This window comes from Harmonia axyridis, chromosome 3 (genome assembly GCF_914767665.1).
Source record: "Harmonia axyridis chromosome 3, icHarAxyr1.1, whole genome shotgun sequence".
Classification (NCBI taxonomy): Eukaryota; Metazoa; Arthropoda; class Insecta; order Coleoptera; family Coccinellidae; genus Harmonia; species Harmonia axyridis.
Window position 1 is genome coordinate 11771005 of NC_059503.1, and position 17778 is coordinate 11788782.

At 35.9% G+C, this 17778-nt stretch overlaps 2 protein-coding genes across 2 annotated transcripts in view; one reads left to right on the forward strand and one right to left on the reverse strand.

Moving 5' to 3' along the window:
- Window positions 1-17778, forward strand: part of LOC123674462 (zinc finger protein 1) — a 524422-nt gene that overhangs the window by 38982 nt on the left and 467662 nt on the right. The window lies entirely within an intron of this gene.
- LOC123674464 (putative nuclease HARBI1) lies at window positions 1487-3179 on the reverse strand. Its single transcript, XM_045609339.1, has 4 exons — window positions 2836-3179; window positions 2441-2727; window positions 1750-2368; window positions 1487-1664 (listed from the first exon to the last, which is right to left on the reverse strand). The coding sequence occupies exons 1-4, from the start codon at window positions 3045-3047 to the stop codon at window positions 1559-1561; spliced, it is 1224 nt and encodes a 407-aa protein (XP_045465295.1). The 5' UTR covers window positions 3048-3179; the 3' UTR covers window positions 1487-1558.

Genomic DNA, 17778 nt, shown 5'->3' on the forward strand with positions numbered 1-17778 from the left:
TTAGTAAGCGTATTCATAGTTTTTCCTTGGATTTATCAGGCAACAAAATCAAAACGACAATTTCAGCAGCAGGTATCTTGCAGATTTGAACTAATCATCCTGTCCGTTTTAAATATAGATAAGCAAGATATCAAATAGAAAAATAAGTGATGATTATCTGACTTTTTCCTCAACGATGAACAGATTTATTTTGTCAGATTTTCATTGTCACGGAAACGATTTTATAGCTTATATTATACAGGGTGTTTCCTAAACATGCGGCAAAAATTCAGGGGGTTGTTCCTTGGACTATTTTAAGCATGTTTTGTCCTTGGATGATTTTTGAAAAACCTCTTTGTTTCGAAGATACAGGGCGAACAACATTTTTCATATTTTTAAAATTAATAATAGTTTAAATAAAAATGCGTACCGCACTGTGTTTACTAAGTAGGTACAATTTATTTTTAAATTTGTTTAACAACATTCCAATTACTAAAAACGGCCAGTTTTTTGACTAAAAATTGATAAGTGCAGATGGTAAAGGAATACAGATTAAACACGGTTTTCATTTGAATAACTTAGGCCCAGTTTCACCAAACAGCACTTGATCCCAGATTGATTAAACTCCGCATGTTACTAAAGCAGGCTTAACAGTGTTTTCTGTTTCACCATGCAGCAACCCGTCCGAAGATGATCGCGATTAACCAAATCGCGATTAAATAGTCAAACCATTTGGCAACGTTGTGAACAAGAAGATATATAGGGTTCTGTATAGTATTAGCAGTGATGACCACCATTGGCGCTAGGTGTCAGGTGTCATTCATTCAAAACTCATAACATTTCAAATCATTTGACATCTTGTAAACAAAAAACAAAGTTAATTTTTGCCGAAAATGTCGAGTGATGTGCTTCGAAATGTCGGAAACTTGCAGAAGTTAAAAAGAAATTATCCCCTTTCACAAAACCACACATTCTGGAAAAAAAAACTATATAAGTAATTTTATTAACTTATTTATTTTTAATAACAAGTTTAACTGCTTCTTAAATAATATGTAGCCTTTGTATAAGAAATTAATTATTTATCACTTTTTTAATAAGTAAACAAGATTTTCATTTATATTTTTTAATGTAAATTATTGGTTTCCTCTAATGATTTTTGACTGAATGTATGTAAAAAATATTCACATTTTATGTTTGAACGTTATTAACTGACTTCCTGTTTGTTGAGTTTTGTTATACAATTAAAGTTGATTTTGTACTTGAGAGCTTTAATTATCCCATTTCACAAAACCACACATTCTGTAAAAAAAACTATTTAAGTAATTTTATTAACTTATTTATTTTTATTAACAAGTTTAACTGCTTCTTAAATAATATTTCAATCAAACATATCAATAAATTATTCTTTGCAATAAATTTCATAAAACACAAAAACAAAGTTTACGGCTATTTTAAATGGGAAATATTGTGCCTATACATATAGTCATATTTTGATAAAATTGACCCAAAAATTAGAAAAAAATTTGCTGGCTGCGAGTGATTTTTTTTTCTTTGTCAGCTGTTTTCAATGTCTTAAGTCCTATTGATCCTGCCTCACTTCTGGATGTGGATCTTCCGCAATCTCTTCATGTTCTTCCACTACAACCCTTCCAATTTCCCTGCGCTGTCGCTCTAGCATTACCAGCCTGAAATATACATATAAATTAGCATTTGCTTTGCCATTATAGAAATGCCAAAATATGTTCAATAATCTTCAGGCCGGACACAAACCTTGTGAAGTATTGATGAACCATAGTACGTCTTTCTCGGTGCTCAGGGTAATCTCTCCTCTCGTTCAATGGATGACCTAAGACTGCTATGGGATTTTGTCCCATGTCTCCCTGAGCTATTATAACATCCCATGGTGCTGGTAGGTTGGCTTCAAACTCAGCATCAAAAGGTGGGACATCTTCCCCACGTCTTCGTAGGACATTATGAAGTACAGCCGTTGCCACTATTACAGGAAATACTTTATCCAAATCGATTCTAAAACCTAACGATAATACAGGAAAGCGTCTTTTCCAAACTCCAAACATTCTTTCCACAGGGTTTCTCGTTCTGATTTGAGATTCGTTGTATAATTGTTCCGCAGGGTTCAAACAATTTTCAAAAGGAGTCATGAAATACTTGGTACAGGAATATCCACTATCTCCTACTAGGACAGCATTTCCATATCTGTCATCATCAAACATAGCTTTCCGATAGCAATTACGGAATATGGTGGAATCATGACTACTTCCAGGCCACCTCGCAACTATGTCTGTGAATTCAAGTTTGGCATTGCATATAGCCTGAACATTCAGTGAAAAGTAACCCTTTCTGCAACGAAACAGCTCTGCATTATCACCACCTGAAAAATTACATAAATTTAATGAAACAGTGGGAGAAGAATCATTACATGTAGGAGGAAAGAAGGACGTACCTGGAGTTTTAATTTTAACATGAGTGCAATCGATGGCACCCAAAACCCTTGGAAAGCTTGCAATTCCGAAAAATTCAGTCTGTGTTCTTCGAATTTCCTCCTGAGTTTCAGGGAATGTTATATGCAGTGGACGGAGAGAGGCAATAGCAGTACTCACTCGATGAATTATTCTGTGGGCTGTCGATTTACTAATTCCAGTGAAGTCTGCAACTGTCATTTGGTGACAACCAGTAGCATAGTATCGTAAGGTGCATAGTAACTGATTCATTGGAGAAACAGAATTATTCCTGGAAATCAATAGGAAACGCAAAATCAGTGTATCAAACTATATTGCAAACATAACCTCAACAATATCAGTAGCTAATTCAAAAGGAAAATGAAACATTAAAACTTACTTGTCGTTTGCAAATTCAATTTGTTCCTCAATTGAACCCAGTATTTGGAGTGCAGCTTTTTTTGAGAGACGGAATCTTTTCTCAAAATCCGCATTGTCCAAATTTTGGAAATGATCTTCTCTTTCTCGGATCCATCGAGGACGTCGAACGACAAATTCTTCATCACTATCATCATCTTCAAAGGCAAGATCATATACTCGTCGAAAGGCCATTTTAACGAAATTTCCGGAAAAATAATTACATAGACAAGAGTTCCAAATAATTATTAATCTCAGCTTGAAAGGTTATAATCCTCCAAAAATGGCCGATTAGTGCTAAATCGCGATTGGTCGATTAAATGGCGCTTTGGAGTGTGGTGAAACGCTACATTACATTAATCGTGATCTAAAGCCTCACTTAAGAGCTAAGTCAAGATTAAAGCATTTGGTGAAACTGGGCCTTAATAAGAAATGATCCTGGTGTTTTTGAAAGGGTTCGGCAGTCAATGAGGAGAAGATTGGATGCTTGTATGCTGGCTAGAGGTGGTCATTTTCAACAGTTTTTGTAAGTTGAGTTGAATTTTCATGTAATTTTTCATAATAAAATGTTATTATCTGAAATTTTGTTTCCCCTATATCTTCGAAACAAATAGGTTTTTCAAAAATCATCAAAGGACAAAATATTCTAAGAATAGTCCAAGGAACAACCCCCTGAATTTTTGCCGCATGTTTAGGAAACACCCTGTATATAATTTCGTTTAGAAGTATGTCTTGCACAACTCTATTTAGACCCTTTGTTCGTAAACCTTAGAAAAAACGATATTTTTTTATTCGTGAAATAATCCAATGAGTTTCACATTCAAGTGTGTTATCTTACCAAAATTGTATTCGATTATTTTCATTTGTCGGTATATGTATATAATATCCAGCAATTGTTGAATAAATCGCTTTCTTCCAAAATTATTGCAACTCTCGTGCAATTATATTTGAATTATTGGCGATGATAGTGAAAATCTGCAGATTTGCGATGAGTGAATTGAAAACATGTCAAAGGCTGCAACGATGTCTTGTGAAAACTATATATTTCTTCAATGAAGATCACTTGCACACGATGGCGGCTTTGTTGAGTGGCCTAAAAGCTACAGTTGGAAATTCGGAAGATCCAAAATGTCGAACGATAGTAGTATGTAATTTGAATCTTGTCCCTTTGCCAAGTCAGCGTCTTCCGGCAATTGACTCTTTTGAGCAATCAAGTAAGTGAATACCAATGAAGAAGAGGCCGAAAACCATCACCTAGTCAGGTAGAGAAACTATAATGAATACGATCCCTTCATGTACGGACATCACCCTAATGAAATTAACAAATCATTAAGGAAGTCTCGCTGAGAGCCCGTTGTCCTCGAATTAATCAAGGATTCCTCCGTCCTCAGAGTTGATTAGATCGGCCGGAACGGTCAGTGTAACAATCTCCTGGAGTTGCCTTAGGTGGAACCCTCATAGGTGACATACCTCCGTCTAACTCGCACCGACGTCCGTTGCCATGGCGATCGTCAAGTAGGCGCCATCATAAACACTCATTGTTGTGATGCCGTAAGGCCCAGTTAAGTGGCTGCAGGACTGAGTCGGCTATGGTCGGAGGCAGGAATTAAGGGGCTGCTGCTTTCTTGCAGGGCGAGCTGAATTGGATTTCGTCATCTATTCATATCAAGGTGGGGAGTCCTTTGAGGATAAGGCTAGACTGAGGAAGAGGGAAAAGGTTGATATTAACAAGATTGTTGTCGCAGGACAGCGCAAGGTGGATGTTGATATTGATCCTTTTTCTTATGTTTGGCGTAGATATTAATTTGCTGTCTGTAATTTAGACACTAATTCGTACGCCTATTGGAGATCACAAAACTATTGTAATATATTGCATATCCCATTTATTCAGACAATAATACGTATATTGTCAGTGATCGAACGAAAATGTCGTTACCAGGCTGTCAGAAAAATCCTTTTACTGCTTACAAATATTTTCACTCGAAATATCCACAGCAGTTTATTCAAAGATCCATCGAAGTATGTCTCGAGATCAACTTTGGCGAATCTTGAGCCTAAAATGTCTCTCTAAAAAGATCTACTCGGTCAAGTGTTCCTTACATTAATTCTTTTTTCAGTTATTTATATTGTTATTTCTGTGAAATATAACATCATATTACACCCGGAGTACCTCATGTCAACATACTGGGTCCTCTTTTTTTTTTTGTTATTTTTATGAATAAGCTTTGTGACTGCAATTTTCGATAACTTCATTGTAACCCGACAATTTCAATTTGTTTCCTGATAATTGGGTGTAAATTATATGTAGGTATAGGGTGTCCTAAATTCGTCAATTCTGGAACTGCGTTATATCTCCTAAATTATTCGTTACAGACCCCTCAAATAAAAACGTTTTTAGAACATCGGGTTTGATTTGAAACATATGATAGTGAGGTTTCAAGGGCAAAGCTTACATCCAGGAAGAGTTGCAGCCTCAGGAATTTTATCCATTTTTTTTTCGAAAATTTCAGATTTTTACCTATAATTTCTGAAATAATGTATAAATCGCCAAACTGCAAGCACTTTCGTGATCTACATAGTCGAATCATTCAATAAAATGGTACAATAATCCCATGGAGAATTTTCAAAAAATTTATGGAAAATTTTACGAAAATTTTTCGGCAAAAAATTTTTCAGGTAAGATTGAAATTTGGCTAATCAGGGATCGTCAATTCTGACACCGCTCCCCGATTTTGCGTAGACCCTTTTTATTATTGGTACTGTTGTTTTCTGCAGAATATAACACACCAAAAGTCTAGAACCAATAAATCTGACTTCAGGTGTACCCCATGGAAACATACTGAGTCTACTATTCTTTGTTATTATGTATTATGAAACTTTCTGACTGTAATTTTCGAAAGCCCTAATTGAACCCGGCAATTTCAATTTGTTTTCTCACAATTGTCAATTAAATGCAGTAAGTGAAACTCTGTGTCTCAACTTTACTCTAAAAAATAACAAAGAATTAAGAACAAAACAGGTGATAAATCAAACTATCAACAATTGAAGACTCAAAATACACATATTCATGTCTCGAAACCATAAAATCCCACCAGCTAGTCCCCATACCAAAACCAACAAAAAACAGTGTCTCCGAAACACCATAACACAATCCAAAAAGAAAGCGATGTGCGCAATAGATAAAAACCGGGTTGAAGAAGCGAGAAGGCGACGGAGGGCGATTCACCCCTTTTCTCGGAACCCTCAATTTTCAAGCCGACAGGTTGAATTGGACAGGGAAATGGGGTAGGGCTTGGAGGAAATGGGGAAAGGTTAACTCTCCAACACACAGGTGCTGATGGAAGTGAGATGTTGAGAATTCGATCACGTGCTCGGCATCTGCAGGAAGCGGACTAAAAACGATACTTAATTAAATAAAAAGGATCTTCCCAGGAGTTTCCTTCTCGTTACACGTCCAGAACATTCGGGAATCGATGGAGCAGACAGACCGTTGCTTTCACCTGAGATCTGACGAGATGAGAGCGAATTAGGGATGCGAAAATTTTCACTAACTTCAGTTTGACGTCATTATGTAGCTCGAATTTGTTTTTCAGGTGTGTTTTACTGTTTTCGGTATTTTATCTTTTGTGAGAAGCACGTGTTTTGACAATTCGTTTTGAAGAGAGACCTTTATGGAATCTCTAGTAGTAGATGTGAGTTCAATCATGAACTCATGGAACAGCCTTCCTTGCAAAAGCTTAGGGCAATGAATAAAACGTTAAAGGTTGAAAAATTTTAACTTTATTCACGCTAATTTAAAACGCTGAAGTTTGATACGACACAATTCTTTCAACTTGCTGTTATCGTATAAAAATAAACTATTATTATTATTGTGTGTGAAAGTGATACTTTCCTGGACAATGTAAGTTGTGAGAAAGATACAGTTATGAAATCGCAAACAACATTATCATAAATTGTTTTTTTTAATGAATGACGAATTTCGATTATAATTTCATTGCAGCTGTGATTTTTCAATAATTACATTTCTGTCTTGAGGAATTCTATACAGGGTGTCCGGTGAAGACCACGTCAAACCGAGGGAGAATGTAGATCAAAGGATAACCCAACTGCTATGACAAAATTCCCATTATAAAAGTCTTACCGTTTTCGAGATATTTTTTTTTTTTAAATAATGAATTTTTGCCCCTTTCAATAGTTTTGCCCTTACGGTTGGTACAATTTTACATCTTTCTGGTTAATTTTTTCTGTAAAATATTTCTGAAGAATGATTTTAACGTTCACATTAAAAACATCCTCCAAAAATTTAAAAGGGGGGCTATGAGAAATATTTTTATTGGAAATTTTGGTAGTGGATTATTTTGTTCATGAAGTTTAGCTCATCGGAGTGGAAAAAAATGTACCGAGCTACTGCTGAACATTACACCAATAAATTGTCTATTTTATAGTGATTTCAAGGAGGTATCACACACGTCATTTGTTATTCAAAGAAAAAAGATATGGCTGTTTTTATCCAAATGGGTACGTTTCTGACAAAATCAAGTTTGTCAATTCTGTTAAGAAATCTTCGATGTTGCATTACTTAGTGAACAATGGCAATTGTTTACGTTCGAAAATATTAATCGCATAATTATTCACCTGAACGAAATTCAATTTGGCCGGCAAATTTTGGAAAACATTATTTAAAAAAAAAAAAAATATCGCAAACGGTAAGACTTTTATAATGGGAATTTTGTCATAGCAGGTGGGTTATCCCTTGATCTACATTCTCCCTCGGTTTGACGTGCTCTTTAGGGGACACCCTGTATATGAGGTAAATTTTCTTTGAGATAAAATTTCTAAATGGACAAAAATAAATTTTGTATCATGAATCAGAATAAACTCTTGTGAATTCTCTGTGTCCAGAATCGCTATTAGTTAATTCAGATATTCAATCATTTCAGAAACCTCACGGTTAGAATATATTTCACAGTATTTTGCACACCCATTCTTTTGAAGTTATCCGAAAGTTCCCTTCTTAATAATCATCATAGAATAGGGCTGCCATAAATGTTGGAACATCGACCGGGACAAGTGGCACAAAAATAGGTTAAAATACCACTCAAAAATTGAAACCTCATCTGAGAGATATTCATTTATTAATAATCCAGGGTTTCTATAGAATTATTGAGTTTTTTGCACTAAGTAGTTGAATTATAACACATTCCCCAAAAATGACATTTATTCAGACATATCCACTGAAATAATTTATAAAGAACAAAAATAATATCAACTCGCAATAAAAACAACATCAAGTCGCAACAATAAACAAATAGGTATGGTACCCTTTTTTTGAGGCTTGATCCTCGGTGCCATTTATATATTTCAAGGTTTTGGCCTTTCCAATTAATTTTTTTCCCATATAAATATAAAATTCTACGTTTGTCATTTCATACTGTAAGTTGTTTCTGCGTACTCATGAAAACCTTTCATCATTCGACCCTTTCAGAAAATATTGAAAAATATTTGAAAATTTTAAGACCAATAGACTGCACAGAAATTGACATCATATCGGCGGAAGTGGAAGCAGTATTGTGAAGTATGTGCGCTGGACAACCGATAATTATGATGTCTTTGGAAAAAATTACTTCTAGTGAAAAAAAACTCGCCTTTATACTTCGAAGTAAGTACCTATTTGAGTTATCCGCACTGACAGCGAAAATATTTCATATAGAAATATTAAGGCCCTCTAAAGATTCAATACAAAATAAAGTGATTGTATAAGACAATTTATTTGGCCATGTGTCCAATTTTAATAATTTAGTTGTCAATCCTTCAGTTTCAGAAAAATAATGTTTGAGCAACGGAAACAGTATTTCAGCTTTATGATTACTGGAATCCGTTGAGATTCCATGAAAACAAATTTTGTCTCACCTACCCTATTTAAGGAAATATGAATCTCAAAACGGTCAAATTTCTGACCGGGACAATTGAATAACTGACCGGGACACGGGGACTCAATGATCCAAACCGGGACATGTCCCGGCGTACCGGGACGTATGGCAGCCCTATCATAGAATCATATTATCATCAATTAAACTACAAAGGTTAAACACCAACTTATTTTCCGTTCTGTAGCACTCAGTATCAAATGATATAAACTGAACGGATCCGATCATTTCCCATTATGTTTACCAGGAGGACTTTCCCATCCATGAAAAAGCAGTAAAAACAACTATTCCCTCTCCAGAAACACCATAAAACTACTGAATATTCCTCTAGTAGAATAAGTACCGTGAAAGAGAGGCAATATCTCAAACTGTCAGCGCAGAGTGGGCTATCTTGAAAAATTTCCTTGACACCAACAAATTAAAAGTTTTCAATGTCGAAGGAAATTTCACTATCGATGTATCAGACCGACGACGCAACTTTTCTGGACTTTCCCAACTGTTCGCGGAAGGGGACAATCTGAAATCAGCCATAAAACAACCTATCGAATTGTTTATTCAGATCACTTGAATGAATAGCAATCGTTGAACGTGAAAAGTAAACTTCGTTCCTATGTTTTTCAATATGCTGAATATCAATTTGAATTTATCGTTGTTTTCGTCTTTCTTTCATCGGGGAAACAGCACAGAGGTTTTCAAGGATAGCGATGAGTGTAACGGAAAATTTCCCATTTGATTTGATATTTTCCATAACAAACTTAAAGCGTCGTTCGATGTTCCTGGAATTTGAATATTTTATGCTCTAGAATGTGATGATCCCAAAATATAAAAGGTAATACGAGAAGAATGGAATTCGGTTCAACACTCAGTTCTTAGATTTCATTTATACCCCTGTCATGCACTGAAAAAAAATCTGTTCATTGTAGGTATTTAAGGATGGCAATCATCGACTCAATTTCGCTGATGCTATATACATTTTCACCAATTCAATGGAAGTTCATTCCTCAACGGTAATGTATACCTCTATATCATAAATTCCTGTTAATATTAGTATTCTGAAATTTTTAGTTATGGCGTACTTTTTAGTTGTTAAATATCAGAAAGAGGCAGCTTCAAAAGTGACAGCTGTCCAGATAGGGGACTATTTAAATGAAACCCCTTATTGGACAACCCTAAATGTGTAAGTTCTATGTTAGATACATAATAATAATAATAATAATAATATTAAAGGTCTTTATTCCTTCAGTTACAGTTTGCAAATATCATATCACAGAAAAAAAAACAAGCTAGGAAAAGGCGAGATTCAGTTCACTCAAGAAGTGCCCTGTAAAATCCAACCTTTGATCCACAGCATTGCCGATGCAAAATCCACCCAATCAAAGGACAATTGTTTGATCTCGTTATGTAGCTTTTTCCGACCTTGAAAATAAAATGATGAAAGTATCATTCTGACATCATAGTGTACTTCTCTATTCCAAAATAAATTTCATCAAATATCTCATCAGTTGCAATATAGACCTTTAAAAACTGCATCTCCTCTACATACCTAAAAACGTTTTGGCCAAGACTTATTCCAATACCTGAAAATTCATTCAACATCGAGCTGTCCAACTTTTGAAATAGGAGACTACGCCATTGTTTTGGCCCAGCGACATAAATAGATTCCATATTAATTAATCATCTTGTTACGAAAAAAAAATATTTCAGAAGTGATTAATTTCGCCACGTTGCTTCCACATAATTAAAAAAGGTATTTGTCTAATCACTACACAAAGGCAGGTGCGCCTGTCGTGTCATAAGGCTGATTTATCGACGTATAAGTGAATCAATGAGAGACACAGAACCAGGGGTTTAAATGGTTCCTTTTGATCTTACCTTGTCGCGTAAATTGAAAAGTGTCTCTAATTGAGTTGTTGGCATCGGTGTGATACCTGTTATTTATTTGCCGGTTATTTTTATTCTGCAGCATGTTGTGTGGCTTGAGTTTTGAATAATCGGACAGTTAATCAAAAGCATTGCCGAATCTGCGTAGACGTAATGGGGTCAAATGAAAAATGGATATTCTTGAGACGTCTTAATGAATTCTCTTCCAGGTTTTCGGCAGTTTTCGAGAGAAAGAGAAATCAGGGTGCTACCATCAATAGAATCGAGGTTGAAATTGATTTGGCATGATGATTTCTAGGTGAAAATCATCCTAAATTATTTAGAATGGGAAAACTCATTCACAGGACAACGCGATTTGAAGAAAAATATAGATATACCGGTTGATATTCTGAAGTTGAATCGATCAAATATCTCGGAAAGGATACAAACTACTTGACTATGTATGATTCAATAGTTTGTCTTTTCAAGTATGCTGTAAGACAGTAGGTACCCGTAAGTATTGATATGATTTCGTTTTCTGAAATCTATCCTTTTATGTTGATTATTTATTATTTCTTTTAAATTTTGAAAATTTTGGTGAGGAAATCAAATCAATTGGTGCCCCACGTTGGGCGCCAATTAACATGCCGTTTTCTGAAATCTATCTTTTCATGTTGATTATTCATTATTTCTTTTGGATTTTGAGAATTGAGGTGGATTCTTGTCAGAATCGAAAAATAAAATAAAATTTTCATGTTGAAAAATTTATAAGTTAATTCTTTCCTCAACAGATTTGGACTAGAATTCACCTAGAGTCTTAAAATTCAAATGAAATAATGAATAATCAACATAAAAAGATAGATTTCAGAAAACGAAATCATATCAATTGGTGCCCCACGTTGGGCGCCAACTCTTACTCTTAGGGTTAAAGTTTTATTCTTTCAATTCTGGGGTATGATTGTAGTGAAATGACTAGAGAAATGGAACAATATCATTCGAACATGTCTAACCACAATAATTTTTTCTTCTAATCGAAATGTAAACATATAACAAGGCTGATACACATGAGTATACTGACAAAAATTCACGCTGCTTTTACAATAGTTTGAAGTATTCAACGAGATAAAAGGAAAAAAAATCAAACATTTGCATATACCCTCTCCATTCACCCCAACTGAATTTTTTCCACCCTATTTGAAAAAAAAAACACAATGAATCTTAGTAGGCAGCACCATTCCATCCAAACTTAATAAACTTTCAAGAAAAATTCTTCCCTTCACTCTGGTTTTGATATACATCCCTTTTTATTCCAACGACGCCGCGAAGAGGCACTAAAAAATCGCCTACTCCAAAACCATTAGTCGCCGAGTTACTTCTGACAGGTAACCACGTCCGGAACGACGCGAAGAAGCCCGAAAAAGGCACCAAAAAGGGTTTAATAACAAAACGCCCCTGCACCAACAACAAATGGATACCGATGTAACCTGCAATTATAACAGACGCGGCAGCGTCGAAACACGGGGAGAGCAGGGCCGTAAAACGAAGATAAATTACGTTTTGAAAAGATGAGTTTTTGGAGTTCATCGACGTGAAGTCGGTATGAATTTGTGAATACATCAAAGTCTGAAAGGCTCGAGCCCACTTTTCATTATACCCTCATCATTCTTTCCTCACTTTGTTACACGGGAAAACCGGTGTCGGATGAGTGGATGTGGCGCCGCGACGGCGGTAAACTGGGATGCCGGAGTTCTTTCCGGGAAAAGGAGCTTGTTTTTTAAGATTTCATCTCAATTACTGTTGCATTGTATTTGCAGCGGGGTCGATGAGGCGAACGTATTGTTAACGGCATCGATTGGGGTTCCGTAGGTGGGATGATACGAGGTTGTATCACGGTAGGTTTTTTAGACCGTGGTGTCTTCCTTCAGTAGATACACAGTTTTCTAACTGATACATTGATATACGTTCAGTTAGCTAAGTGTTATTCTGACCTTTTAAATTTGGTGCGCCTCAGGAGTCAGTTTTGGGATCTCTCATTTTCTTATTATTCATAAACAATATACCTGAATATGTATGTAATGGATGTTTTTTTTTGTGGACTTAAGAACTTCAAATAACAATACAAGATATAAATATTGTTGAAATGAATATAAATTGACGTCTGGAGAATAAGGCGGAAGGGGTAGGACTTCCCATTTCAACGTTTCCAATAATGTCACTTTCGCAAGCATTGTCGAGCATTGTCATGCTGTAAAATGACTCTAGTTGTAATACGGCCATTTTTCTTTCAATGCTCGGCTCGAACGCATTATTTGCATTCGATAACGATCGCCTGTCATTGTTTCAGTCGGTTTCAATAACCCATCATAAACTACGCTGAGCTGATCCCACCAAACATTGAGCACGTCGACGTGGAAGCATGGCCGGGATATTCCCATGGTTTTCTGCGCTTGGGATTATATTTTTCGTCTCCATTCACAATGCCATGCAGAAATCTCTTCCGTCTTTGCCTTGCAAGCAGCTGGTCACAAGCAAACAAACGCTGTTCAATGTCTCCCTTACAGCACTCAATTTCCTAGGTCCTTAGTTCGTTTCAAATTCGAATGAAAAATTATAGGGTATTTATCGAATTTTCCAACGAACGAGTATCCTTCTATCCGCAAAGCTTTTGTTTTCAGAAATCTTTTTTTTATGTTGATTATTAATTATTTCTTTTGAATTTGGAAAATTGGTGTGGAGTATAGTCACAATCGAATAATAAAAATAAAATTTTCATATCTAAAATTTAAAATCATATATTTTTTTACAAATTGTGACTAGAATCCACCTGAATTTTCAAAATTTAAAAGAAATAATAAATAATCAACATAAAAAGATAGATTTCACAACACAAAATCATATAAATTGGCGCCCCACGTTGGGTGCCAATTGATATGCTTTCAATCAATAATTTTTTAGGTCCTTAGTTCGTTCCAAATTTGAATCAAAAGTTAAAGAATTGTCGAGTATTTATCGAATTCTCTAACGAATGAATATCTTCCTATCCGCAAAGCTCCAGTCGGCGAATTTTCATCTCTCCAAACAGCAGGTGCATCCGGAAAGCAATCGATAACTGATTTTCCGGCACAATGTAACCGGAAAAATCTCGACTCATCGTCGGACACATTTCAATAAACCAGGCAATTGACTCGAGGAAACACAGGGTCGTCAATCTCGGTCGGTTGACATAAAACTGGTGTATTTCTCTAAAACGGTGAGACGAAATTTTTCGCGAAATTGAAATATGAAGATAAATTTTCATGTGGAAGTGAAATGCTCAAAGCTCCGTTGGATGGTGTGTTGGAGTGAACGTTATTTATTATGGCGGTGAAATGGAGTTGCATTCTGGCGATTTGTCGATTGATGATCTTGTTTTTTTGCTTTATGGATACTACTTACATGTGTCTATATCGGAAATGTTTTCGGAATTGAAATCGAGTAGGATTGTTTGATATTAGGGAAAGATTTTCTGTTGTATTGTTCTTCAGGACTATTTTTTTTTTTAAATTGCATCCTTGATTTTCAGAATTTTGACTTCATATTGTGTGGAATGAGAGAATGAGAGATTTTACAGCATGACAATGCTCGACCTCATGTTGCGAAAGTGGTCAAGACATACTTGGAAACGTTGAAATGGGAAGTCCTACTCCTCCCGCCGTATTCTCCAAACGTTGCTCCCTTGGACTTTCACCTGTTTCGATCAATAGCACACGGCCTGGCTGACCAGCACTTTTCGTACGCAATCCGAAAAATGGGAGAAAGTAGTGGCCAGCGATGAACAATACTTTGTGTCATAAATGTATAACCAGTTTTTTCACAATAAAGCCTCGAATTCGGAAGGAACAACGGTGGAATGAAAGTTGTACGCCTATGTAGTTTTGAAGAATTAGATTTGAAGTAGATTTAGGAGTAGAAATTGCAAGTCTTGCTTTTAAATGTCCAATTCTTTGCGAGAACGAGATCGAGTTCAACAGAAACACTTAAGAAGTAATGGTTTAATGGTTAATAGTTAAGTAAAACAGAAAATTAGAAGAATTGTCTCCAGATTCCGAATGTATGATACACGAAGAACAAATTCTGGATTACCACATACATAACAACGACAGTGTACAGTTGTTTCACTCTAACGAACCAGCAGTTAACTACAAATCATCGATGGACAACGATTATCACATCCGTGTAATAACCACTTTACTTATCAATCCCTAGTGCGTGGTGTGGAATTAAACCTGTGCACTGATGCTGGGTGTCGGATCAAACAAACATCACGGCATGAAATGATGGTAGTTCACCAGAGGCGCTGGCTGTGTTATTTAGTGTTTATGACTAAACAATGGATGGCTCTTTATTCATTCATGTCCGATGGACTTATTATTGGGATGAGACACAAAATGTTTCTATTGGGATTCATTGTTTTTTTTAATGTTTTTATGTTTATGAAATATTTTTGTTGATAGTGGATATCATACTCGGTTAAACTAACTTTGTTGGCACCAAATCGTGGAGGAAAAACTACTCTTATCGATTAATCTTCTAGTTAATTCAAATGAGATATGATTACTTCAAACGTAACTCTTCTTCTGTTCACCTAGTTTCGGTTACTTCCTGAATTTTGGGTTCAGAAGTCTCCAAGTGACTCTTAGTTTGAGACTGAATAATGCTGAACGTCGAAACGACGTTGAAAGCATATTAAATCTTTGTGGACAAAAGTGTGGACATATTATAGAAGTGAATGAGTTCACAGAAAGAGCTGCATTCATGTCAGAGCATAACAACATATTGGAGTGTTCGTTATCCAAACAGGTAGCTATTTATTTCGTCACAATATAACAATGTTTGGTTTTTTAAAATTTTGAGCAGGTGATTCAGTTGTGTCCACTCGTCCGGGGGTGAACACGATAACTATCTGGTTATCTAAGAATGCCTTCGATGTCTATACCATATTGATTTTCAAATTTTCATATCATCGTTTGATTTATCTTTCATTTTCGATTCAATTAAGTGTATTTCTTTTTCAAATTCATACATTTTATTTTGTCCTTCAATCTCTTTCGAGGACTGACTCTAAGGTAAACAGTTTATTGTGAACACTCACAAGAAGTAAAAAGCTTTTGCAAGCTTTGCAAGCACCAGGCTGTCGCAAGAGACTAATCTATGCTCAAAATTAGAACATTTCTGATATTTGTGCAAAATGAACCAGCTGTAGCTATAGAATGCAAGAAAAAACTGAATATAACATGTTTCACTGGTTTTCAAAAGGCTATCTTACTTTCACTTGCCCCAAGAATGAATGTGCCTGTGTTTAGTTTAGCTAGAAGTTCCCTCGGTGTCTAAGGTATAGACACCATGTACCATGTCGTTGTAATTAGGTATCCTAGAGAGTGAATTTTCAGTGTAAGTTCGAATCTCAAAGACTGCGGTTAAGTTAGACATGAGATAACTTCGAGTTTTGGGAGAATTCTATGTTGATTGAGTTACTAGATCAAAAAATTTGGGAAGAATATCGAGAAGAGAATTTTCGTTAGTACAGATAAGATCGAGTTGAGAATTCGTAAATATCGAATAACTCTTTCAAGGTTGATGAAAAATTATAGAATATTCAAGCACAATTTCGAAGAAAAGTAATATTCCATCACCAAAAAATCCGACCGAATACGCTTTATTAGTGTGACATCACACACCGCCATTTTTGGTTCCCCTGTTCGGAATCCAAACAAATAAATTGTCATTCAAATTAGTACGGTGTCGTTGAAGGGATTGGCTTATTTTCGTAAATAAGAGTACTTGAGGAACGATTTCAGTATTAATTGATAGACAGAAGGAACAAGGTTAATACCAGTAAGTTTGAATACTGTATCATTTCCCAGATTTTGTATAAAGCCGTATTTATTGGTTGAACTTCAAGTTCTAACTTACTGACATTAATCTCGTGCCTTCTGTCTATCAATTAATAGTAAAATCGTTTCTTAAATAATCTTATTTATCAAAATAAGCCAATTTCTTCAACGACAACGTACTAATTTGAATGACAATTTGTTTGTTTGGATTCCGAACACTGACAGGAGAACTAAAAAGGCGGTGTGTGACGTCGTCCCTAATAGAGCGTATTGCAAATTTCTAGTATAGATGTAAAATAACCATTTCGAGCTTGATGCATCATTTCATCTCCATAATTTCTCCAAAAATTCATGTGAATAATTGAAAAAAAAACCAAATATTTCTATGACCATAGATTAGATGTTTTTAGACTGAGATTCGGAGGAGATTTCATTGCACCTTGACTTCATGGTCCCTTGCGCCCTCCATCAGAGCTGTCCTCTGTTCCAATTCGATATTATATCGAGTTATGTGGCCTCCAAAGGCGCATGCATGTATGAGCGCTCACATTCTCCTGGCGGCAAGTGAAATCTCTTCTTGAATTTTTAGTGTATTACATAGAATAATGAACTTATCTTCCAGGAAAATAATTATTTTCAAACCACCTTGACTTTTAACAAATTTGTAACATGTTGAAATCTACTAGTCGGCCAAATACTATCTCAGAAACTGCGAGAGTTATTTGCATAAAAATCAATACGAAAATTAGTGCTAGTACGAGAACAAGATCCAAGAATTTTAAAGGCTAAAATCCGAGAAATTCAAAACGGTACATTCCTCAAAGAAAAATCACGTGTTATTCGCGTGATATCACAGCAACTAGAACGAATTGCGTTCCCGCTTTCAGCCGTACACGTCAATCGACGCTGGCGCCACTGGCGTGCGATTGTAGGTGGAGCTGATAAGCCATACCTCAGTGGAATTTTGTTTATCGCAATACTGAATCCATACGTAATGTGTTTATCTGCGATGGATGTTTCGTGTACGTAGCAGCCATGTTTCCCCAGCACTCGACATGATTAATAGTTGAACTGCCATTACCAGGCCACGCGAACGGTTACACCTCAGGTCCGCAGGCCAGCGTTATGCTGGTCCGTAAACTGACTGGGCTGGGACCATCCATCCTGGCCTGCTGTCTTCCCTATAAATAACTACGTCTGTGATTAACGCAAGATATCTGCATCTGGAAAACCGCCTATGACTGAATTCGGCGGGAAAAAATCAGA

Coding starts and splice junctions, on each gene's coding strand:
- LOC123674464 (XM_045609339.1), bottom strand. CDS start 3,047: ATGGCCTTTCGACGAGTATATGATCTTGCCTTTGAAGATGATGATAGT. Junction 2,369..2,440: donor TGTTAAAATTAAAACTCCAG/GTACGTCCTTCT, acceptor GTAATTTTTCAG/GTGGTGATAATGCAGAGCTG. Junction 1,665..1,749: donor GTTCATCAATACTTCACAAG/GTTTGTGTCCGG, acceptor TGTATATTTCAG/GCTGGTAATGCTAGAGCGAC.